This window comes from Pteropus alecto, unplaced genomic scaffold, assembly GCF_000325575.1.
Source record: "Pteropus alecto unplaced genomic scaffold, ASM32557v1 scaffold81, whole genome shotgun sequence".
Classification (NCBI taxonomy): domain Eukaryota; kingdom Metazoa; phylum Chordata; class Mammalia; order Chiroptera; family Pteropodidae; genus Pteropus; species Pteropus alecto.
Window position 1 is genome coordinate 5,426,758 of NW_006433378.1, and position 26,446 is coordinate 5,453,203.

A 26,446-nucleotide genomic window follows, 5' to 3' on the forward strand; every position below is an offset into this window, starting at 1 on the left:
TAAATAAATAAATAAAATTTTTTAAAAAAAGAAACCTGAGCTTTAAAATCAAGTAACATATATTTAATCATTTAATTAATTTATGCACAAATCTTACTTTGGCATTTTTTATGTGTAAAGTGCTATTTGTAAGCTTTGAGAATACAGCAATGAACAAGGATCTTGCCCTATTAAAGCTTATATTCTGGTGGAAGTACTAACATGCTGATGACACACCATAATAAGTACTCTGAAGTATACAAACTGGGTACAGAGTAATCGGATGAGGAGACAGTTAATTTACAGTGGGTATTCAGGAAAGATCTCTTTAAAAAGATTACACTTGAAGTAAGAACCAAAATAATGAGAATGAGAAGCCATATAAAAAGATCCTGGAGAAGCATTCCAGACAGAGGCAACAACAATTTCAAAGATCTAGAGGATGCAAAGAACAGTGTAGCTAGAGCATAATGAGTTGTAGGAGGTAAAGGGGAGCACATGAGCCTATGGAACTTTGATTCCAAGGTAAAAAATTCAATAAGAAGTCACTGAAGGGCTTTAAGGAGAGGGGTGGCATAACGTGACTTACATTTTTAAGAGATTCCTCTGGTTGCTGTGTGGATAATGGTTTGAGGGAGAGACAAGAATAAAAGCAAGAAGATCAATTATGAAGCTAAGCTATACATCAGGTGGGAAATGATGGCTTGGTCTGTATCAATGGAAATATCACTCCATTCAGACATAGATGGATATAAAGAAGAAATAATTACTGCTATGTTTTGAATTTAATAAAAATTTCAAAAATATGCAGAAATTGTTTTTTCTCTTGTTTCATAAGTGCCTACATAATAGCCCCAATTTTGCCTCTTAGGCCACAAAGCCTAAAATATTGACAAGCTGGCCCTTCACAGAAAAAGTTTATTGAACTCTGACCTAGAAGAAAGAATGCAGAAACTGAAAAATGGTGGACCCAGGTACCTACTAGCCTTGAGTTGCTTCAACATTTGGAGAAGCAGGAAGCAGCAAAAAGATGGTCATTGACACAGAATTGTAGCAGATCAAGAAAGAAAGGTATTTCAAGAAATAGGAGGAGGAAGCAGACACAGGTGAAGAAGATTAAAGGTAGAGTGATCAACTATGCTGAAAACTGTTGAGGAAAATTATAAGATGATGAAAGAGAAGTATCTACTGGATTTGGCAAAACAGAAGTCACTTGACAAGAACAGATGATTAGACAAGAGCAGTTTCAACATAGTGGTAAGAACAGAAACTCAAATGTATTGAAGAGTGAACAGGAGATGAAGAAGTGAAAAAAAATAAATCAAATTCGCTGAAATGAGGAGCAGAGAAATGTTATAGTACTGTAAGAAATAAGAGGTCAAGAGAGGGTTAAGGTTTTTTTGTATTATTTTGTTTTGGTTTGGTTTTATAAAATGCTGTTAAGAATTACCCAGTAGAGGGAGGAACTGATACTGGAAAAAGTACAATTAGAAGAGGTAATGAGATTCACAACAGAAATGATAGAAATAAGAACACTTCTTCCATTTTCATAGGAAAGAATGAAACTTGTTTGGGTAAAAAGGGAAGTTAAGATAAGAAGAAGGAGCCAGATAATGAACAGTGGTGTTATTTGATCTCAATAAGGTCAAACAATTTTACAGGGGATATTAGAACTAACTTGGAAATGTAGAAGGTGGTAGACAGAGAAAGGAATGTATACTAATGATCTGATTGGGAGGTAAAACTGGTTATGATAACGAGCTTGTTAACTTTTTAAGAAGTGACTAGGAGTAGGCAGCTTAGAACAGAGGCAATCTTAATATTATCTATCTTAATATTATCTACAATACACAATTAAGCTCTTAATAGTATCTACAATTAATCTAAATGCATACCTAAAATTATCAGTCATCCAAAATAGCAATGGCTTTTAGAACTTTCATGGAGACATCCAGCAATATAATAATAATAGTTATAGAAAACTATTTATACAGAGCATGTCAAACAGAACGTGTATTGCATATTGTTGGAAGTGAAAGACAGGTTAGATTCATCATACCAATCTTGTACTTTTTATGCATATATATTTGAATATTTCTATAATAAAAAGTTTACAGAAAACTAAGTATTGAGATTGTGGATGGCAACCACAATCCTCAGAATTTATATTTTTGATGAAAATTGGGCTTCCCTATTTTGAAAGGCTGGCATGTTGAGCTCTATAAAATTGCCTGAGGCAAAGCGATAAGCATAGAAAAGGCATCTACTTTATGAAACCTTTGTTCTGGATTAGACCCTATGAATCTTTCAAAACAAAGGAGTTCAAGTTTGCTGTTCAGAACAATACACTGAACATAAAAGATTACTAATGACTTATGAACTCCTAATGTAGCATGAATCATGCCAGCAACACTAGGATATTGGTTTCAACAAATAGCCTATTTTATTTTATAAACTTCACCAGAATATTATCAACAGCAGTATTAGAAAATGGAAAGCTAATAAAATTAGGAGGCGGCATCAGCATACTGCACACTGTGTTTCTCATCACTCTAATGCAGAATCTAATGGATGAGAGATCCATCTTTTAACTTAAAAAAAAAAAAAAGCAGCCTGTAAACCTAGAAAAATAGACCACCATTTGACAAACTTATTAGAGAATATTTTGAAACCGAAATTGAATGAACTGCATTAATGGAACCAGTTTCTCTTATAAGAAAAAAGGGAGGCAGCATACTTTGTCTTTTATTATAGTTCAAAAGCCTGATTATCTTAACAGTTTCTTGTTTTCCTTTAGAGATATCTGAAGTAGAAGATGACGGAAAGATTAGAGGGTTATAAATATTCTCTTTCTATAAAGAAGTTTTTCTGATGCTATAATAGTCAGAGGATATTATAAATGCTGGATAATATCAAATTTTCAGAAATCAATCCTTTTCACAAACACTGGGTCGCCTACCTGTGAAATATAGCTTTTAATATCTAACCCTGATTTTATTTGATATCATGACGAAATGTTTTTTTGAAAAGTAAATGGTTATTAGTGATTTCTACTATAGTTCCATAAGAGCAAAGGCAGAATCCATGTTTAGGTGATTACTGTATGTTTTGATTCAGTTATCTGCAGGGTGTCTGCATGGTACTCTAACTATTTAAAGCCAGCAAAAAAGATTACAGCTCACACTAACTGGATTTTCACAGCTCCCTATCATTCGGCTTGAATTCCTCATGGGCAGATTAAAAGAGCCAAGGCAAACAATAGTCTTTTTACAAGGTGGTTATTGAAAAAAAAGAAGAAAAGAAAAAGTATCTTTTATGATCAAAACAAAATTAGTTAAGAAGCCATAGGAAAACAAAGTTAAATGTATAACAGAGGTAAAACTCTGGGTATTGCCATACGATAAAACTAAATAAAGAAATTAATAGCATCTGAAAGAACTAGTTTTTATTCTGAAATTTATAACATAAAGAATATAGTTTTAGAGTTCAAAGATAGCTAGGTATGGCATCAGAAGAACAGAGCTGGAAGGACCTCGTCATTTAGTTTAATTTACTATTATATAGTATAGATGAACAGACTGAGGCCCAAAGAACTCATTTCCAAACATCTACCAGCTGATTATCAAAGTAACTATGTATAAGATTTCATGTTCTCTTCCACTTTTACTTAACCATTTTCTCATTCTCTATTAGTTTCCCACCTTCGCTCCTGCAAAGGATCAAATGACTACCAGATTTATGATTAGCCTTTCTAGGTGAACCCTGGATACAAAGCTCTCCTTATGCATTATCTCCCCTAATCTTCATGCAATCCCAGGAGGTAGTTATATTTATCATGGCCATTTTACAGATAAAGAAACCAAGGCTTAGAGAAATTAAGGGACTTGCCCAGGATCACTTAGATGGTAAATGAAAGAGCTGGATTTAAAATAGGTCTACAAGACTCTAGAGTAAGAGCTATTAACTATTGCACTACACCTAGCTTCTCTATTAACTTCTTTTCCTCATTTCATAGATAAGCCCCATTGGTTTGCATTCTTCCTCGTGCCCCCACCCCCCACAATTTATTCATACAACTCATCCAAACTCAACTCTCAGTGTCTCTACATTATTATTTAGTATTAAATAACTGGTTAGTTACTGAACTCAAGTCTTAAGTAAAATCAAGATCCAATTGGATAAAATCCTTTCCTTCTCCACTGTCACTACCTTACCATAAGACTCCTGAATGACTTCTGAGTCTTCAATCCATTCGCCTTAGTTCTGCTTCTCTAATTTAAAATCTATCAAGTCAAAACTCCTCTCATAACCCCTTCTTACATTTTTGAAAGCCAGAATTAACTAAAGATTCCAAAATGAAAAATAAATTTAAAAAGATAAATTTGTATTTGCTTATAATTTTTCTTAAAGAAACTCTAGAAGAATATATAAGAAAATAATAAGTGTGGCTATCTGATTTTGGGGAGGTAAGGGATAAGAACTGGGTGAATGGGGAATAAGCTGAAAAACAGATGCTTTACTGTATATTTACCTTTACATAATGTTCAATTTTGAACAATATAAGTACATTACCTATTCAGAAAGAGAGAGAAAAGGAGAGGGAGAAGAGGAAGAAAGAGAAAGAAATGAAACAAGAAGATAAAAGAACCAAGAAAGCTCAATGTCACCCCCTTGCTTCCAGAAGGCACCTTCTGCATTTTCTGACAAGAATATGGTAATTTCGCTCCCAACCCCAAAAAAGTGGTTTCCCAAAAACTCTGTGGTCCCTCTGGCCTCAATCCTTTTTTGTTTTGTCCTCTCCTTCCTACTTCTGCTTCCATGTTCTTCCAGATGGCTTAGGTATCAACACCTCTAGAAAAATCTTACTTGACAAGCTCATTTTAGGTTAAATGTCCCTCCAGTCTGCTTCCCTGGTATAGCGGATACCTATCTCACAGCATTCACACTCCATTGTTATCATGTATTTACGTGTCGGACTTCCAAACTAGATGGAAGTTTCTAGAGATCAAAGACCATATCTTATTCATCTTTGCAATATCCAGTAACTACAATAGTGCCAGACACATTTAAACAACATCCAAAGTAATCCATGGCACAAGGCGTTTATCTTTGTTATGGCTCATGAGTCAGATCCAGCAGTCATTGTGATTTAATCTTGTCATATGGGAAATACTGCTTTGGTCACTAAAGCCTCCCCTTTATAATTATCTACAGTTATCAAATTCCAAGTAAAATATCTAAAGAGTTAAAAATAAAAGGAATTGAAAACCCAATACTCCAGGCCGGAACACCCCTGAGTTCGCAACGACATATCCTCTGCTTGTTTTCTCTCTCTTTTTGAATGTTCCAAAGGCTTCTCAAACTCAGTATGTCCAAAGCAAACTTATGATCTTCTCCCTCATACCATATTTTCTTCTAGTCAGTAAAAAAGTGTTACCATCATTCCTCTGATGCAAACTAGATAACTACTAGTTATCCTTAATATCTTCATCTTATTTACCAAATCAGATTCATCCTTAAATAGATAAATATGTCTTAAATTCATCGACTTCTCTATCTCCAAAGCCAAATCCCTGGTCCAAGCTACTATTACATCTCTCCTAGACCACTGTGCTACTTATCTGGTTTCTCTGTATCCACTCTTATCCTCTGAAATCACTTTTCCACACTGCAGCTGGAGTGATCTTTTCAAAACACTAATCTGATCATGACACTCATCAGATTAAGACACTTCAAAGGCATCCTGTTACTCTTAAGATAGAGACCAAAATTCTTAACCAGGTTTACAAGGCCCTGCAGATCTACCACTAGCTGCTTCTCTGGCCATATCCCATATCGTGCTCCCCCTTCTCTCCATTCTAGCTACTCTGACAACCTTTCAGTCGATGTTTAAATCAGTCTCTCTCTCCCATCTAAAGACTTTTGTTGATAATGCTTCCTCTGCCTGTAATATTCTTCCTTCCCTCACTAATTTCTATTCATCTTTCTTTCTTCAGGAAAGTTTGCCTGACTGTTCTTAAGTCAAATGCCATCTCCCTCTGCCTATCAATATGCCATTCACAGCACAATGCGTCTTTTATCCTTGACATTTATCACTATTGAAATTTTATATTTATATGACTTCACAATTGCCATTTGCTATTTTCCCCACTGGATCATATATTCCATACGTCAGGCACAACTGTTATCGATCACAATGGGATCTCCAAGACCCAGGTCAGTGCCTGGCACAGTAAGTACTTAATAAACATTTGATGAACAAGTGACAGAAGGGAAGGAGGTTATTTGTTAGGTGGTAATACCTAGGCTACATTCAGTCACCAATGTCCTTGCATGTGGAAAAGGTAGAGACCACATATTAGGGTAATTAATTTAATGTATGGAACCTAATCATTATAATTTAAGGGTTATCCGAAGATGCCTCCCTTGCCTTAAATCCCAGAATATTATACTATTCTTCTTCCACCACAAAAAGATGTCAAAGGCCATTTACTCCATACCTCTCATTTTATAGGTAAAGAATATGAATCCAGAGATGTTAAGTGACCAGCCCAAAGTCATATACATGTTAGTAGAAAAGCCAGAACTAGAACCTAAATTTACCAGTCTTATGTGCTATCTACTATATCTACTATAGTAACACACCTCGTATTTTTTCAGGGAAAAGAATACAGTACTCATTACTAATTTATAATCTAGTAGCCCTGTAGGTACTAGATTAAGATTATCTTAGACTGTCCTCAGAGGCAACAGAAGTGAACTCATTATGACTACAAATAATGAAATCATAGACTATAAAATAAGCTTAGTAAGTTAAACACACCAATTAAAAGACAGTGATTGTCAGAATGAATTTAAAAAAAAAAAGATGTATGCAGAAAACTGATTTCAAATATAATGATATACATGAAGCATTTGAGAGCTTGTTTCCAGGCATGTTGTCAGTTTGGTTCAAATAAATTCTTACGAAAAAAGTTAAAAATATATATACATAAATAATGAAATAGGCAAGTTAAAAATAAAGAGACATAATATAATGATGAAAGAGTCAATTCACCAAAAAGACCTAATAATCTTAAATGTATATACACCAAAAAAAAAAAAAAAGGAACTCAAAAATACACAAAGCAAAAACTAAAAAGAAAAACAGAAGCATAGCTGGAGACTTTAATACTTCTCTCTCAATAATCAACATAATTAGTAGATGGAAATGAGCAAGAAGAGACAATAAAATACCACTACAAACCAATTAGATTTACTTGCTAGTATACAACATATGCAACATATGGCCCAACAACAAAATACACATGGAATATTCACAATGATATACAACATATTCATATACAACATATGGCCCAACAACAAAATACACATGGAATATTCACAATGATAAACCATATCTTGAGTCATAAAACAAACCTTAATTTATAAAAACTAAAATCATACAAAGTATGTTCTCTGATCATATGATGAAACTAGAAATCAACAACAGAAAGATACAGAGAAATCTCTAAATCCTTGGAAATGACATATTTCACTTCTAAATAATCCCTAGGTCAAAGAGGAAGTCACAAAGAAAATTAGAAAACATTTAGAAGTGGTAAAATATTAAAACATATGAGAATTTATGAGATGCAGCAAAAGTAGTGTCTAGAAGAAAATTTATATTGTTAAATGCTCATATTAGAAAAGAAGGCCTCAAATTAATAATCTAAGCTCACCTTAAGAAACTATATAAACAAGTGCAAAATAAATTCAAAGAAAAGGAAAAATAATAAAGAACAGAAATCAATGAAATTGAAAAACTCAATAGAAAAAATCAATAAACTCAAAAGAAAGCTCTAGCAATATTTACGAAGAAAATCAGGATATGAAAAAGGAATTAATCATTACAGGTCATACAGACATTAAAAGAATGTTAATGAACTAATAAACATAACTCTATGCATATAAACTAAAAACTCAGATGAAATAAACCAATCCCTCAATAGCCAAAAACTACCAAAATTCACCCAACATAAATTAGATCATTGGAATAACTATTTTAAAAAAAACAACAAAAACAGTAAGTATTAAAGAAAAGCAATTCATAAACAGAAACTTCTCCAAAAAGAAAACTCCATGCTCAGGTGGTTTTGGGGGGAATTCTACCTAACATTTAAATGAGAAATAGCGATTCTATACAATCTCTCCCAAAATGAGAATATTTTTCATTGTATTATCAAAGAGTACCAAAAAAAAAAAAATCTAAAGATCAATATTCTTTATGAACATAGACATAAAAATCCTCAACAGAATATCAGCAAATTGAATCCAGCAATATATCAAGGAATACACCCAAACAAAAAGAGATGCAAAGCTAGTTCAATGTTCAAAAGTAAATCAATATAGTCTATCATATTAACAGTCTAAGGAAGATAAAAAACATAATTGTGTCAATTAATGCTGAAAAGACATTTGACAAAATTCAGCATTCATGATTACAAGATATAAACTCTTAGCAAAATAAGAATAGAAGGAAACTTGCTCAACATGACAAAAGACATCAACAAAAAATCTGCACCAATGTCTTTCTTCATAATGAAAAATTAAATGTTTTCCCAATAAAATGTCCTTGCTCATCATTCCTATTGAAAATAGAACTGTAAGTCCTAGTCAGTGCAATAAAGTAAGAAAAATAAATTTAAAAGTATACAATTTGGAAAGGAAGAAATAAACTGTCCCTATCCACAGATGACAAATTGTATATGTAACAAGTCCTAAGGAATCTACCACAAAAACTCCTGGAACTAAGTATATTTAGCAATGTTAAAGAGTACAAAGACAGAGTACATGCACATGCATGCACATACACACAAATTAAACTTCAATTACATATGTTATATTTCCATATATTAGCAATAAATAATTAGAAATTTAAAGTTTAAAAATGGTATCATTTAAAATAGATCCCCCAAAATGAAATACTTAGGTAGAAATCTAAAAAAAATATGTCCAGAATTTGTACACTAAAAAGTAAATAAAGGAAAGGCAAATAAAGGAAATCGAACCATGTTCATGTTAATTCTTTTCAAATTAATCTATAAATTTAATACAATTCCAATTAAAATTAGTTTTTGTACATATACAGCTATAGTTTTTTGTACATATGAACACTTATACTAAAATTTATATGGAAAGGCGAAGGAACTAGAATAGCTAAAATAATTTTTTAAAAATGAATAAGGTTTAAGAAACCATAGGAACAGATAATAACACTTACTATAAAATTACAAATACGAAATAGTGTGGTATTGACAAAGGGAAAAACAAATAGATGATTGAAACAAAATAGAAAACCCAGAAACAGACCCAAATAAATATGACCAATTGATTTTTGACAAAAGTACAAAGGCCATTCCATAAAGAAATTACAGTCTTTTCAACAAATTGTTTTTGGAACAAGTAAATATTTGAATATCCAAATGCAAAACAAAAATCTCAACCTAAACTTCATGCCTTATACAAAATATGACTCAAAACATGTAAAATTTAAAGCTATAAAAGTTTTTGAAGAAAATGTGGGAGATCTTCATGATCGGAGATTAGCCAAAGAATTCTTAGACATGCCACCAAAAGCAACATACATTAAAGACATAACTGATAAGCTGAATTTCATCAAAATGAAAATGTTTTCCTCTGCAAATAACACTATTAAGAAAATAAAGATACAAGCCAGAGATTAGGGAAAAATATTCACAACACATATATCAGACAAAGATCTTGTACTCAAAATATATAAGGACATATTACAATTTAATACTAAGGGAAAAACATTTAAAAATGACCAATAAACACATGAAAAGATGTTCACCATCACGCTTTCAAATCACAGAGTCAACAAAGGACTTATATGCAGAATATATAAACACCTTGCAAAAACTCACCACTAAGAAAATACAACCTAATTTTAAAATAGGTAAAAGAGTTGAACAGATATATGGCTTGCAAATAAGTATATTAAAAGATGTTCGACATTCTTAGCAATATAAATTCAAATTAAAATCATGATGAGATACCAATATACATTAACATGAATAATTGAGGTAAATAATATTTAAAATGCCAAGTGCTGATGAGGATGTGGAGCAACTGAAACTCTTATACATTGCTGGTAAAAATGCGAAATAGTACAACCACCCTGGAATACAGTTTGTCAGTTTCCTATAAAGATAAATGTACACTCATCATATTTTACATCAATCCCTCATCTAACTACTGAGAGAAATGAAATTTATGTTTACAGAAAACCCTGCACATGAATATTTATAGTAGCTTTATTCATAATCAACAAATGTCCTTCAACAAGTAAAAGGCTAAACAGTGGCACATCAATACAATGGAATACTACTCAGCAATAAAAAGGAACAAAATGTTGAGCTTGCTACAACTTGAATAAATCTCAAATGCATTATGCTAAGGGGAGTCAGTCTGAAAGGTACATGCTTTATGATGCATTCATATGATATTTTCAAAAAGATAATCTTTAAATATTTAGCAACAAAAATGCCTATCATTGGTTGCCAGGTGCTAGAAATGGGCAGGAATATAAATTCAAAGGAACAGCATGAGGGATCCTGAGGGTGAAAGGAATAATGAAACTGTTCTGTATCTTGACTGTGGTGGTAGTTACATGTATCTACATATATGTTAAAATTCATAGAACTATCCACCCGAAAATGTCAATTTTTATTATACGCTAACTTTAAAATTAAACATAACAAAGATAACTTAAAAATCCCTATATGTTTGGAAACTAAGAAATATTCTTCTAAACAACTTGTAAGTTGAAGGAAATGTTGCAATAGAAATTAGAAAATATTTTGAACTAAATTATAATGAAATTATTCTATACTGAACCTATGGGATGTACTTAAAACTATGATTAAAGGAAGTTCATAACCTTAGATTAATATATTAGAAAAGAAAAACTCAAAACAAATAAGTTAAACATCTTTCTCAAGATGATCAAAAATGAAGAGAGCATTAAATCCAAAGAAATTAAAAGAAGAAAAAATAAGAATTAGAAGAATAGTAATAATTATTGAAAACAAACACACAACACGAAGAATTATCAAAACCAAAGGTTGCTTGGCTGTAAAAACTAATAAAATTGATAAATTCCCAAGATGATTAAGAAAAAAAGAGAAAGCACAAATAATAGATATTAGAATGAGAAAAGGATTATCACCATATAATTAATAATATATGTAGAAAATCTTCATAAAATATTATTAAAGATTTTATGTCAAAAAAATGGAATATTTAGAAGAACTGAACAAACTCCTAGGGGAAAAATACAACTTACCAAAACTGACACAAAAAGAAACAGAAATGTGGTTGGTTATATAACTCAGAGAAATTAAACCCATGAAATAATCTTCAAGTGGCTTCACTTGTGAACTTTACCAAATATTTAAAGAAGAAATAACACTAAATTACAGAAACTCTTCCATAGTATTTTTTTTTTAAAAGAATACACTCTCTAATCCTTAAACTGGCAAATAGTTCGTAATCTGTGATACATTCATAAAATAGAATACCACTTAATAATATAAACAAACTGATATATGAACAGTCTGGATTCATCTCAAAAGCATTATGTTAAGTGAAAGAAACCAGATACAAAAAGCTGTATGATTCCATTTATGTGATACTGAAAAAAGTAAAACTTTTTCAATTTGACAAGGGCTGGCAGTGGGGGAAGAAGACTGCACATGTAGGATGAAGAAACTTTTTAGGGAGATGGAAATACTTTATATCTTGATTGTGATAAGAGTTACAGGACAATATAGTGTGTCAAAACTCACAGAATTATATACCTAAGAAGTGAATCTTACTACATATAAATTATCTCAAAAAGTATGACTTAAAAAACATACAGAAAAAGTATATGAATATTTCTAAAAACACTATCAATGATAAACATTTTAAGCAGACATTGCTTTATTAGTTTCAGAAGCACGTATCTTGTGATATAGTATCAGTATAATTCCTCTGGGCTTAGTTTAAGTCATGACAATTTTTCAAATTAAATTTGCAGCTGCAAATTTACTGGACCTAATACTACTGATTAATGGATGAAATTTAAAGATCTTCATTTAGAGTAAATAGTCTGTTAAAGTTTAGGCAATTGTGTGTATTTATACAAAAGCAGTATTCTTCTTTGTCTAGACAGCTTTGAATTATAAAAATATTTTTGTTCTACTCTTGTCTTTTATCATTTTTCTTGAGTGGATTTAATTTCTAAGGAGTTGCAATATATGTTTTACCTGTGGCTTATTCCAAATACACATTACTTTTTAAATTTTGATACTATTTTCTTTTTCTAATGTAGAATGCCTTCCTTAATCTCTCTTTCTCAAGAAAAAGCTAAGACTGCAACATGACAACCAAATTGATTTTCATGATCTACCTCCAGGTGGCCTGTCACAGGCTGGTATATCCACTGGGGCTGCCATTTCAAAACTTCCTCTAGGAGTTCAAGAAAGAATTAGAACAGCAGCACTCATTGCTATATTTCCCTAACTGCACCTGCTGTGTTAGTGATCATCACATATGTAACAGCATTTAGAAAGTGCTTTGTGTTTATACCCACAAGGTCCAATCGCTGAGATTCAACCCAATCTTCCTATAGTTGTATGCAACCTCAGAACCCAAGGACCATTTCCTAGAACTAAATGAAAAGCATTAACCCCACTGACACTATCTGGAGTTCTTTTTTATATACTTTCGATGCCTTGAAATCTAAGATATGTTAACAACACTTACATGAATGGAATGTATTACAACTTACTCTACATTAGTGGAAAAGGGTATCCCATAACTACATCTGCCCAAAGAGACGTATGTTATTCCTATTGTCTAGCTATACACACTCCATTTACCAGAATATTAAAAACATTTATACCAGGCACTTTAAAACTCTCCTAATACCACATTAGGATATAAAAACAGATTATTATGTAGATATCTATTTCCCAATATTTGCTGTTTAATCAAAGGAGATTTACTTCTGCTTCTCACTTGTGCTGACCAAGATTTGTCTAACATGTCAACCATATATGATGGTTTATTCCAATCACTTTTGGAGATGCAACTCCAATGATCACCAGACTGGGAAGAAAGCCTGTGAGAAACAAAACTAGATATATTTTTTTTAAAATACTGAAGAGATTGCTTTCATGTGGATTAGTATCATTCATATCTGGGATACTCAAGGTGTCTTACAATGAGGTAAAAATAAGATCTATAATGAGTAATTATAAGCAACAGTTTAGCTTTTAGGGAAACTGCTTTTTTTAAGTTAGAAAAGACATGGCTGGCACCCCAGCTTATTCCCTTTATATTCCTCTAACAACACTGCAGAATTTTTAGCTTACAAAAGCCATATGTAACCTAACCGAAGGCAAACACCAAGGCTTTTAATAAAAGATCTCTAAGGAATAATATATTTAAGTCTAGTGGGTTGTTCTGTAATCATGTACCAAATCAAGAGAGAAGGTGATATCAATTAAGATCCTGAAATAAATTAGAGTAGGCATGAAGAGTCATCAGTGAGGACTGGAACTTTAATTGGTATTTAAAACATAAATCTAAGAAATAACATTCAGCTTTTAAAACAACTGATGCTAAATAATATTAATTGTAGCATAATTGATAACACTTAAAGTACAGAAAAACATACTGAAAGTTATGTGGACTTTTCAAAAATGTAGTCTGGAGACTTTGATGGAGATGGTATATGTTTATGTTGTGTGTGCGTGCACTTAAACCAGGCATGGGATAGTAAAAAAAAAAAAAAAAAAAAAAAAAAAAAAAAAAAAAAAAAAAAAAAAGTCAGTTATTTTCCTAATACCAAAAATTCATGTCATGATTTTTAAAAGCTTAAAAGCTGAATTTCATTACCTAGAAACCGTCATTTATTTATTTATTCTACAAATATTTTAGTATTTGTTATAATCCAAGTAAATACAATGTTGAATAAGACAGACAAGGTTTATATAATCTGACTATTACAAAATTTTGTCATTACAAAATTACAAAGCTCTCTATTCAGATCAGGTACAGATACTATGGCCACTAACTACAGGGCACACTGGTGAGAGGCAGGGATACTTCATGAAGGAAATGACATCTACCCCAAATAGATAAATGGAACTGGCAGGAGAGGTGGAAAAGAGTATTTCAGGCTGAGGGAATAGCCTCTAAAAAGACACAAAACTATGAAAAAAGAATGATAACTGAGAAACCAGTAATCATTACATTCGCGTTACTAATAAAAAATAAGATAACCACCATTTATTGAGATCCTACTACATAATATCAACCTTTTTACATACACTGTTTCTAGTATTTACAGCTTTTCAATGATAATTATCCCCATGTCACATAAGGATAAATATAAGGGTCAAAAAGAATAACTAACTCTATCAGAAAAAAAAAGTTAAATGATTGAGACGACCAGACAATATCACCGGGTATCTTGTCTAGGGTGCCTTTCCAAGTTATCTAGACCTTTCCATCTTTCCTTATCTGAGATATTTTTAAAATCCACAAATTATTGATAATTGATAGCAATGGAAATGACTGTTTTTATATAGATAAGCAAATGAATTTTGTCCAGTGGAGTTGCAACTGATTTCCCTCCCCCATGTGGAAAAAGGCAGTCTCGAATCTATTAATCAATTTTGTGTTCCGTATTCCCGGTGGTCTACATATTCGTCTACTCCTTGGTTTTACCTCTGAGCTATTTGTAACATCTTACTGGTTCCCTCATTAATTAATGACTTAAGTAATACCTATATTTGCGTTTATATATATTTTTATGAGTCATAATTTTACCTTTCTAAAAAAAATGATCCTTTAATAGCTCCAAAACACAATGAGTGAGAATTTGAAGGTTTGTGTGTGGATTCTATCTGGTTCCTAAGGCAAAGTTCCTTCCATTACCCACAACTCACTTCTTCTCTCCTTTTGTTCTTGAATGTTAATGCCAACATAATTTTTGTAATACATCTTGAAAAGGATTTCACCAAATTTTTTATAGTCCATATGGTAAAACTTACTAAACCAATAAGTCCAGCATGAGACTACTTTCACTCTCTCACTAACTTCTTCACACAACTATAATTTCTCAGCTTCCTATGGAATGAAAAAAGGAAATAAAAGTACCTTCTCTCATTTCAAGGCTTTTCAAAACCAGGCAACCACAAAAACAAAGACTAAGCCTACAATTCATACCATTTAGTGCTCTATCAGGCATAATTCACATCAAAGCCCATTGGGCAAACTCCAGGATAATTAAAGTGTACAGACATAATGAATAAGAGAAAAGTGGTAACCTGGAGGAGAACTTATAAAACCCTTGTCTCCTGCTTTTGCTGATTATTCTTTTTGTTATGTTAGATTCACTTTCTTGACCTCACCTTTTTGAAAAAAATTAGATTGTTTCTGTTGAACAAAACTATAACCTAGTGGAAAATACTCAAATCTATACAATGGAAATTGGGTGGTAAATTTCATTGCAATATAAAATGTCCGACAACATAATAGGTCGCTGTTATGATATTCATTCAATTCTTAGGAAAATTATAAAAACTATAATTTAAAAAGGAAGAAAAATCCAGCGCACACACTTATATAACATGTATTTGTTTACCCATTTACCCGCTTAACAAAATTGACAGTACGAAGCTTCTTTTGCATGTTACAATGACATATGTTAAAGGTATACTTCTTTCGAACCAAACATTTACCCTTCGCCACTGGTGAAAGGCAACAAGATCTCTTTACAAAGTCTCGTCTTTTTCAATAAATTTTGCATGAAAACATGTTATCCTGGCACAAAGTTGCCTGCTGTCACATTCGAAGTGTGATAAATGTTTAATGAAAACAACACCACACAGCTTGGTGTCAGACAACAGCTATCACACAGCCCTGCTTTGATCCAAACAGACACTTAAAAGGAGTTCTAAGCACGCTCTGCACCACAGAACTCTATAACCTATATGCAAATGGAGGTAAATTAGCATAAATGACTTCCTGCTGCATAAAGAAATAAGAGGTAAGGAAAAATACGACAGGCTCTAAGAGTATGTAACTGCTGTCAAAATTCAGAGTCCAGCATTCCCAAATCACTTCCAACATCTTCTGCCAAGCACTAGGTAAGAAAAACCTCATCAACAGGAATTTATTACATGAAACTCTACAATTGAAGACATTGCCACGGTCAAAGCCATAACTAACATATCTATAAAATATGATTACTATGTGGTACTGGACTTCTTACACACATTGCTTCTAATACAGCTTTTTAAATACCATTATCTCTATTTAACGGAAGAATAAATTAAGACTCAAAGAGAATACCTTGTCCTGTAAGGGAAAAAGTTGTGAATGACTTAAAATGAGCAAAAACTGCAAGTTTTTCAATTTAACTTTCCCTGAATCTAAACACTTTAGCACACTTTTTAAAAAGATATTCTACTCAGAACGGCTGCATGTTCAAAGGTAGCAATTACAATGAACAAAAAGTATGTGTTGCTTCTGTTGATATGCTTTCTGCATTTTTAGTCTATAAAGGCATTCTTAAAATATTGTTATATAAATAATATAGTTTCTAATTACATTGTATAGTCAACTTTTTAATGAAAGATTTTATAAAAAGGTTGTAGGCTATGTTTGAAGCCCAATTTCACTGCTATCCCAGTGGCTTCTACACATACTCTCAGAAAGATTTAAAGAAGATTTAGTGGGATTCATATTTCAGTATAAGAAATTCTGTTTAAATATACTCTCCTCCCAATACTCATGAAAAAGAACTATTTCAGTTGTCAGGATATGGATATGTATGGCCAGAGGGAAATTCTTACCTCTTTCTAAAAGTACAAAGCTTTAGAAAGTTATGTAAAAAAAGTATAAACTCAACTGTTTGAGCAAAATATTCCAGAAGTCTTGATGGGTACATTTCTGAGAACAGTATCCATCTATTGAAAAGCTAATAAGGGAATAATAAAAGTAAAAACCCTTCACAGAGGCAAGTCATAAAGGAGAAAATGCTTAAGAATACTAAATTAGGTTCCTCATGAATCCTAAAGTTACTTAAATTAAGAAAGCATTTTACTAGGCAATCACTGTTTTAAACCAGATTTTCCTCGCTGGTGATTTAAATCATGATTGAAAATTAATTTAAAGCAAATCCATCCTAATTCTACTCTTGAAGATGGCTCTATAATTCAAAATAAATAGCAGAATGTCACTGGTGGTACTGACATATTTATTCACAACTAATTATTCAAAGAAGTCTCTAAAAGATGTTTTGTAGTAATCAACTACCCTTTATGAAATTTCATCAAAACATTGCTAAAGAAGGCCCAATAATAATCCACAAAAGACAAAGATGGGGTATACAATGTTTATAACCAATTATGTTGCAAATATGAGATGCCATGACAAATTTCATATTTCTAATATTGGACTCAAAAATTTGCTTAACAGTCAGTCTATGGCCATGTCACCCTGAATACTTCCGATCTTGTCTTATCTCGGAAGCTAAGCAGGGTCAACCTGGTTAGTACTTGGATGGGAGACCACCTAGGAAGACCGGGTGCTATAGGCGTAAAAAAAAAAAAATTGCTTAACAAAATAACACTGTTAAGTTCCAATTTCAACTTAATAACTATTATTAATAATATTTCATTTTCGTATTGCGAAGACATGTCCCCATAAAATACAATTATCTAACGATATGATAAATATTTAAGATTTTAAATTTTGGAGGGAAAATTAATAAAAACAAAAAAAATCTGTGTCAGTGTTTAAAGATAAAATATTCTTAGAAATCAAATTTTATAAATGCAAAACATTAAAAATTAAAGTCATTAAACCTTCTTGATAAAACCTAAGAAAGGCTCAGTTGGTGTTTTTCTTATATTAATCATTCACATAGAATTCTCAGAAAAGGCATCTTTTATTACCTACAAACTCCTGAAACTCTTTCTAGTTTACATTAGGTCTCTCTTATTCAGCAAATTAATAAAATAAATAGATCCACTTATGATATTAAAAGACCAATTCTCATTATAATCATTTAACTGTAACTTGATTTGCTATTTAAAAAAGGTTTTTCAAAATTATCTAATTTCATCTTTTTTTTCAAAAGTCTAATCAAAAAGCTCTTTCTCATTAATTCCTTCCTCTCCTATTTTTATTTTTCCCAATTTATAAAATACTCTTTTACCATTATTGTAGTTATTCTCCTTGCTTTGTACTTCATAAATATATGCTTTATGTTCCATCAATATTTGTATAAAATTGATATTTTCAAACTGGTTGATAAATACAAAGGTTGTTATACACGAAGAACCAGATGCACATGGGTTTTCTCCTATGCGAGGAAGCATCTAGGTTATTTAGCACAAGCTAAAATACTTATCACTGGGTTGCACAATTATAATGAAGTAAAATCCAAGTCCTAACTAAATTGTGAATCGTTTTTACTTTGTAACTCATGTTCCTTTTTTTTTTTTTTAAACCATCTGGAAAGAGATAGCTAATGAAACTATCATAGAAATAAATTTAACTCTAAGGCCTAGAAATTTTTGTGGGTTTATTAAATAAAATTAAATATAATTCTAAGTAAACAGATGAGATCCTGATGTAAGAAAGTAAGAAAGGAAGAGAAAGGGAGGAAAAATTGAATCATCTATTAAAGATAGATTTCTGTCCTGATCAGAGAAAAATAAGGCACAGAAAATCCTTTCGATTTGTTTTAGCTATTTTCTAGGAAAGTTTAAGCATAGTATGTCACTTGATCTCAAACACTATATCTCATCATCAATAATTACACATTCCTACAGATTTGAGAATTTTGTACTGTTAAGGAGTCAAGGTGCTGTAGTCAGTGAATTTGAATTAGAAGCCTAACTGTCATTTACCAGCTCTATGATCACAAACCTTCATCTACAGAAATAGGATAATAAAAGCACCTATTTCATAACATTATGAAAATCAATAATACATGTCATTTGCTTAGCAAAATTCCTGATACTTAGAAAACGTTGTATTTAAAATATAAAGCATTTTCTTACTTCATTAAGAACTGATCATATCATTACTCTACTTGAAACTTCACTTGCTTCTCACTGCCTTCAGAATTAACTCCAAACTCCTTGACATAAATTTTAAGGTTTCGAATAATCATCTCTCATCATTATTCCTCTTCTACTATGAACAAAACCCCATCAGACTTCAGTTCCTCAAATATGTCATTCCCACCTTGCTTGCTTCCAAGTCTTTCTTTCCATATGAAGTTCATTTTGCATGCAACATTCTTTCCTGTCTCTTTCTTCGTTCGATGTATAAACATCTCTTCTGACAGCCCCTCCCTGACATGTTGACTAGTCTAGATCAACCAACTTAATGTTCATGGAAATTTCTTTCAATCAGAATGTGTCAAGATTGAAAATGAAAGTCAACATATGGAGACTGGCCTGTTGCAAGAATAAGGGCCCGGGTTTGTTTACCTCCAAACTGTTTGTTACATTAGCAATAAATGTATTTATGGCTTAAGCCAGATGTTGACAAACTACAACCCTTGGGCCAAATCTGGCCAACTGCCTATTTTTGTAAATAAAGTTTTACTGGAACACAGCCATGCTGTTTGTTTAGTATAATCTATAGCTGCTTTCATGCTAAAAGGGTAGAGTTCAGTAGTTGTAACAGAGAAATATAGCCCAGAAAGCCTAAATTATTTACTATCTAGCCCTCTACAAAAAACTCTGCTGTCTCTGGTTTAAGCTACTGTTAGTTAGGTTTGTTATATATGGCCAAAGCATCCTAACTCATACGATGTTTCCAAAGCTTCTTATTGAAACATTCATTTGATTTCACTTTACACATCTTCCCTTCTATATGTGCTTATTCTTGCCACTTGCGTGAAATCCCCAAGTAGAACTGGTCTACCATTATGTTCTTATTACCTAACATAGCAGTTGACAAATAAAAGGCATTTAAATACTGTTGACTAAACAAGTGAACAAATGAATGAATGAGCATATCTGATCAATAACCAATAAAAATTTATGAACAATGAAATGTACATTAGGTACACTGAGTGATACAAAAGAGTATAAGATACATTTTCTACCCTAAATAGCTTAAAAATCAGGTTTAGGAAATAAACACAAAAAGTTTTTTAAAAAATGAAATTATTTTTGGAGCAAAGCAGGGTGCATCTATACAGAAATACTACTATATGAAATGTATACACTGATCCCAAAAAATCCTGACTTCAGGTTATACCAAAAGGTATGAATTTACGTGTCTTCAGCATGAAACCAAGAGAAAGGGCATCCTGCTGTAGCACCACCCTGTAACCATGGTCCACTAAAATACCAGAGATGAATGAATCAGGCTTTTTGGCATCGGTCCCAGGGCCCTTCAACCAACCCCTTACTTCTTCACTGTCTTTGCTGAGACGTAAAAAATAATGACAAATACAACATTCATGTCTTGTGAACCTGTCATCCAGGTATCAGCCCTTTGAACATAACTTTGAATGATGAAAGAGTCGAACCTGTAAAGCTGGCCCAGACCTTTGGGATTAACGCCGCCATATGGGAATCTTTCCTAAAACCCCCTAACCTTCACTTTTTAACCATATTCTCATTTTTCTTACCTTTAAAAACCCCAAAGTAATGCTTTATGTAATATCAATTTTATATAACTGTGCAAATAGTATTCTAAAAAATTTAAAGTTGGTGAGGTAGAAAGCAAAAATTTAGTGATCAGTTAAAATCATGGTCATACTTCTTACAGCCATGTAATCTCTAAAGTAAAAATCCAAAGGAAGGAAAAAAAAAAAAGGAAGAAACAAGGTAGTTCCTTGATTGATATAATTTATTCATCCTTTTATAGTCCATGTTTTTCAGTCTCAGAAACCTACTTTACATTCTCTCTTCAAATCTATCATCCCCCCAATTTTCTCCCTTTATCAACAGATTTCCCCAATACCCTCTCTCATCCTCATTCAATTCTACCAACTCTGGCTAATTGAGCCTTCCTATCCTTATAGCCAGATATCCAACCCTATCTCCTCTAATGTTCAACAATCTATAAAACTTTTCTGGACAGAACTCAGAATTCTGCAGAATCACAACTGCTCAATTTGTATTAACAGTCGTGCGGTGATCAGAAAAAGGAAAGTTACATATTAATGTTATCTTCTTCCAAAATCCACCACAAATTTATCATTTGAAAGAAAACTTAAAAGCCAACGATCAAGGCAGATTTATATAATATCGCTGTAAATCTAGAAATAAAAAATAAACACACAGACAATAGGGAAAGGAAAAGGATTAGAGAAGAGTTCTACATCTTTTAACAAACTTAATTCTTCACAGAATCAAGATCTCAAGGAACCATATATCTAAGATCCTGGTAAGCATTTCAATTGAACATGGAAAACTGATTGACATATTAAAGATAAACACTTTTTACTGAAGTATTAAAGTGAACATATGTAAGGTGTTGAAAGACTGACAAAAGGGGATAAATTCTAAGATGTACTTCTTCACAGAGTAAAAGACCCCAATGTCAGTTCTGAATAAAACAAACAAGAAGTTGTAATTTAAGATACTAACCGATATTTTGTTTTATTTTAACATCTTCTAATTTAATAAACAGTTATGAATAGATTTCACCCTCCAAATGGACAGAGCTAGAATAACGGTATTAATATCTATTCCAGAAAAAGTAAATTCTGGGTCTCGTATACACATACACTCACTTTAACACACACAAACACATCTAAATATTGACCAAATGGCCATTCTACATTGAAAGAGGCCCAATCAATAGCAAATCACACGGTAAAAATTTGAGATAACTATTTTAATTTATCCTTTCTCTCTTGTATTCATTTTTTTCCACCTAAGAAAAATCTCTGAGAACGAAAATTTAGTTTGAATATAGCCATTAAATCAAAGTCATCACTGCTTAAGATTTGGTTCAACTTACCCACGTTTGATGTTGTGTAATTCCTTGTCCTTGCCTTTATCCTTCTCCTTTTCTCTTTTCTCCTTATCTCTGACTTTACGTCGTTCTCTATCCCGAGATCGACTACGGGTTCTTCTGTGACTGGACCTTTCACTGCTTCGACTATGGGAACGTGGACGAGGTCTTGACCGGGACCTGTAGTAAGTAGATTTTATTAAATATAGTGTATACTTTGTATTATAAAATGAAAATACGCTTTAAAGTTGTCTGAAAGAAAAGGATTTGGTTTTTTGTTATGGATTCAATAATTAATAACTGTGTGAAGCAAGCATCTAAATATGATTCTTTATGAATAAGTACTTTCAGTTAAAAAGATACTTGAGAGACATGTCAACTTTACTGAAAATTAAGGTTTAGTCAAAAAGTGTTTGCAAGTGAAAGTCTTAGAGGTTCAAATCAAGTCTTGACTATTCGAGTCTCCTCAGATAAGATAACAAATATAAATATATCGAATCTAATATTCAAAGATAGGGTCTTCCTTATCCCTGCAATCTTTGTATGTATGTATACACACACACACACATTTGATCTTATTTCTTATTTCTAATTGTTACAATAAAACTATTCCTCTACTCTAATCTAACTATTCTTTGTATTAAATAAATAAGAGTATTAAGTAGGATATACAATGTGCTTTAAAAAAGTAAAATGTTCAGATCCTGCCTTAACAGTACTGACAAGAAACCCTCTACCAGACTGATGATCCTACATATAACTATAAAAAACATCTGAAGGCACTGGATAATGACCAAAAGAAGGCAAATTCTATAGCAAGCAACACTTGGAAAAAGGAAACAGCAATGAGAAAATTTCCCATTTTATCAGCTTCTTTTCTGAGGGCAAGCCTAAGTCTGTGCCATGCAGGATAGCCAAAACTCCAACAGAAAACTTTAGGACTGCTGGCCTGGACAACCAGAAGAAAGACCCAGGGCAACCACTGCAAAAGGAAAAGGAAAAGGGAATCCTGGAAGAGTCAGAAGAGGGAGCTAAAATTCTGTACGTAAACACTATTCAAATCTCTGGCTGAACCCTACATCATGCATATAAAGGGACAGACTCCAAATAGCTTAGGATTAAAAAACTTCAACTAATATTACAACCACCCTCAAAGAGATAGGATTTTTACAATTTTAATTCAACTATGTTAATCTCCTGCTAAAACAAATGAATAAACAAAAAAAATCAACATTCTTCAGAGGAATATAACAGAATCCAAAGGATTCAAAACATGACATCCACCATGTACAGAATGAAATCCAAAATTATTAGATATACAACAAAACATGAAAAAGGTGAACCAATTGCACAAAATAGGCAACAAAGACTAACCCTGAGATGAGCCAGATGTTGGAATCAGCAAGCAAGGATTTTAAAGTAGTAAGTATAACTATGCTTGTACTGAATATAAAGCCAAGAAATCTCAGTAGAAAAACTAGAAAATAAAAAAATAGAAATTCTATAACTAAAAAACATAATATCTAAAAATTAAAATTATGCTAAATGAGACTAAAAGCAGATTGATAACACCAGAGAAAAAAATCTGTGTACTTGAAAATAAATCAAATGAAATTATTCGACTTGAAGAAATAAGAGGAAAACGATTGCTAATGAAAAGAAAAACAGATCTTGTGGGATCTGTGTGACAATATTCAAATGTCTAACATGTTTATTTATACATTTAGATCTGTGATCCATTTGGGGTTTACTCTTGTATATGGTGCGGTATATTTTTTTTTTCTTCCAAATCATTATGCATTTACACTTAAATCATTTTTTAAAAGACTATCTTTGCTTCAGTGATATCACTTTTATTATATACTAGATTTTTATATGTAATTAGCTATATTTCTGGACTTTCTGTTCTATTCCTTTTCTTTGTCTATTTATATTGCCACCCAGGTCCCATTCTGACACCATGATGTGGGGCAGGCAGCTTTCAAATGGAGACCTTTTATTGTGATAACCTTGGCCACTATAATTATGTGTATAAATTGTTTAAGACCAAATTTGTTCTAAATTGTTTAAGACCAAAATATGATTAATTGTTCTAAATTGTTTAAGACCAAAATATGATTCTGGAAATTAGTTTTCACTTAGCTAGTAGAAATGTAGAGTAACAAAAAATAAAGAAATTAAAAGTTAGTTTAAACTCTAACAACAAAACTCTAAGAGCTTTTAAAAAAAAAAATCTTTAAGCTCATTTCTTAGTGGTTAAAAAATAAAATTTTTGTTAAAAAAGTTTTTACTAAAAAAAACTTTTGGACAAAATATGTAACTATTTGTGGGTTACAGATAAGGTGAATTTTGGTGAAATCATGTTTTTGCTGCATCTTAAAAATGAAATGTATCTGCTATTAATATACCCAAAGCTATAGAAGTATTAAGTTAAAAATAAATAATTATTCATGTAATGGTATCCTCAAACAAATTATTTCCTCTCTGGGTGTAAGGATTACATAATAGTACCTGACTGACTGTGAGACAGCAGGCAAGTGATTTGAGGGGGAGGCAGACGCTGAGAAAGAAGTAACTGAGGGATGCGCTAATCTGAATGAAAGAGTAAATTCTGAATCAGAAGCGTATGAAATATGTTTCCCCCATACCATAGCTAATCCATTAAAGAGCAGCATTCTGATTTTGAAAGACCTTTAAAATATTTAGGCTAGCATAAGGATTGCTCAAGTTCCAATACATTGCTTTTATATAGAGAGGTAAATAATAATCTCAGTAAATATTCATGTCTTCTCTACGGAAAAACCCTCAGCAGCCAAATACATGACCTTCACTAGTTTGCTATTAACAGGAAAATCATATCACCTATGATCCAAGACTTTGGAGAATAAAAGGGCATTTTTTGAGACTCAAGTAGGGCACTAAAACATACGGACGACAGGCCTAAATTGGCATTGTCCCAAATAAACCAGACAGTATGATCCCTCTATCTATCGTGATCATAACAAGGCTGGACACTACAATTAAAGGCCTTCTGTAAAATCCTATCTGCCCCACCCATTCCCAAAGAATCAACTTTTCCAAACTTTAATCTTCCCAACTTACCCAATTCATTAAATAACTCAATTATCTCCAAACAGATCTCGTGGTTTTCCCTAAGACGAAGATTCCACTAAAGAAAACAAATGTCTGCCACCCTCCAAAAACATCTTATTTATTATTCACTATATGTCTTCATACAAGCAACCCATTCCATTCTCAAATATTCTCCTATAAATGTTGCTGGTGTGGCTCAAAGAACTATGATAGTAATAGCATATCTATAAGTCACCCATGATGTCAAATTTAAAGAAATTAATGAGTTTTAAAATATCACTGTATAAGCCACCAGGACTCCTCCCCTGCCCTGCCCAATGTCTTAATGTTCATTATTTTAATCCTGATGTTGTAGGCCTCGTAATCTTGCTTATAGGCTGCAAGAAGCAAAAAATTGACTCTGGAGAGAATACATGGGTAAAAGACAGCAAACGAAAACACAGGCAAAAGAACGTTATTCAAGGCTGTTATAAAGGACCACACAGCGCAGATTAAAATGAATTAAGCTGCTGACTTCTTAGCTGTCATGAGAATTACTTTACACAATTTTGAGTAAAACTCACATCCTAGACATATGAAAAACCCCATTTACTTCATTAAGTAACTTAAATTACATATTTGAAGAATCTCCATCAAGAAAAAAATAACAAATCAGAGTTAAGAGATTTCCTACCTTGACCAAACAAAAACGGTCAAAGAAACTACACTAAAATTTAAGATGTTAATTTGTCCTTATTCTTTGAATAAATACGTTTCTGATAAATCACTCTAAAAATCTCTAGAGTACGAAAGCCAATTTGGAGATATATCATAAGCAAAGAAACATTTGATAAAAAATGTGGCACTCTAGAACACACAATATATAAGCAATAAATGGACAGCAAGATGTCCTATTATACCAGATAAATGATTTCAATATCTATAAAATAGGAAGAATCACTATAACATCCCTACATAAAATGAATTACTATCCTCAAGAACCAATTTGTCAAGTTTCTTAATTGGCTAATAAGTTCTAAATACATGTAATCAAAACAAATATCCTAATATTTTATCTTTCAAAAAATACAATACTTCGAATAGTCTCTATGTAGAGATCCATAGTTTACCATAAAATAAAACAGTAATTAAAATTAAATTTAAAAATTATATCTGGAATAAATTAACAAGGATTCCATATCAGGATGACATTTGAACATAGACATTTCCTTTCACTCCCAACCAAAATCCAGTTAAAACCATAATAAAAATGGGCAGTTTTTAAAAGGACCTACACTCTAAAGAAACAGATGACACTTTAAAAGGGAAGTGTCCCATTGGT

At 32.1% G+C, this 26,446-nt stretch overlaps 1 protein-coding gene and 1 pseudogene across 1 annotated transcript in view; one reads left to right on the forward strand and one right to left on the reverse strand.

Moving 5' to 3' along the window:
- Nucleotides 1-26,446, reverse strand: part of RSRC1 (arginine and serine rich coiled-coil 1) — a 369,031-nt gene that overhangs the window by 260,105 nt on the left and 82,480 nt on the right. The window contains exon 4 of the mRNA XM_025044223.1: nucleotides 22,039-22,212. Coding sequence (XP_024899991.1) covers nucleotides 22,039-22,212 — 174 coding nt within the window. The remainder of the gene's footprint in view (nucleotides 1-22,038; nucleotides 22,213-26,446) is intronic.
- LOC112476891 lies at nucleotides 17,521-17,638 on the forward strand (annotated as a pseudogene).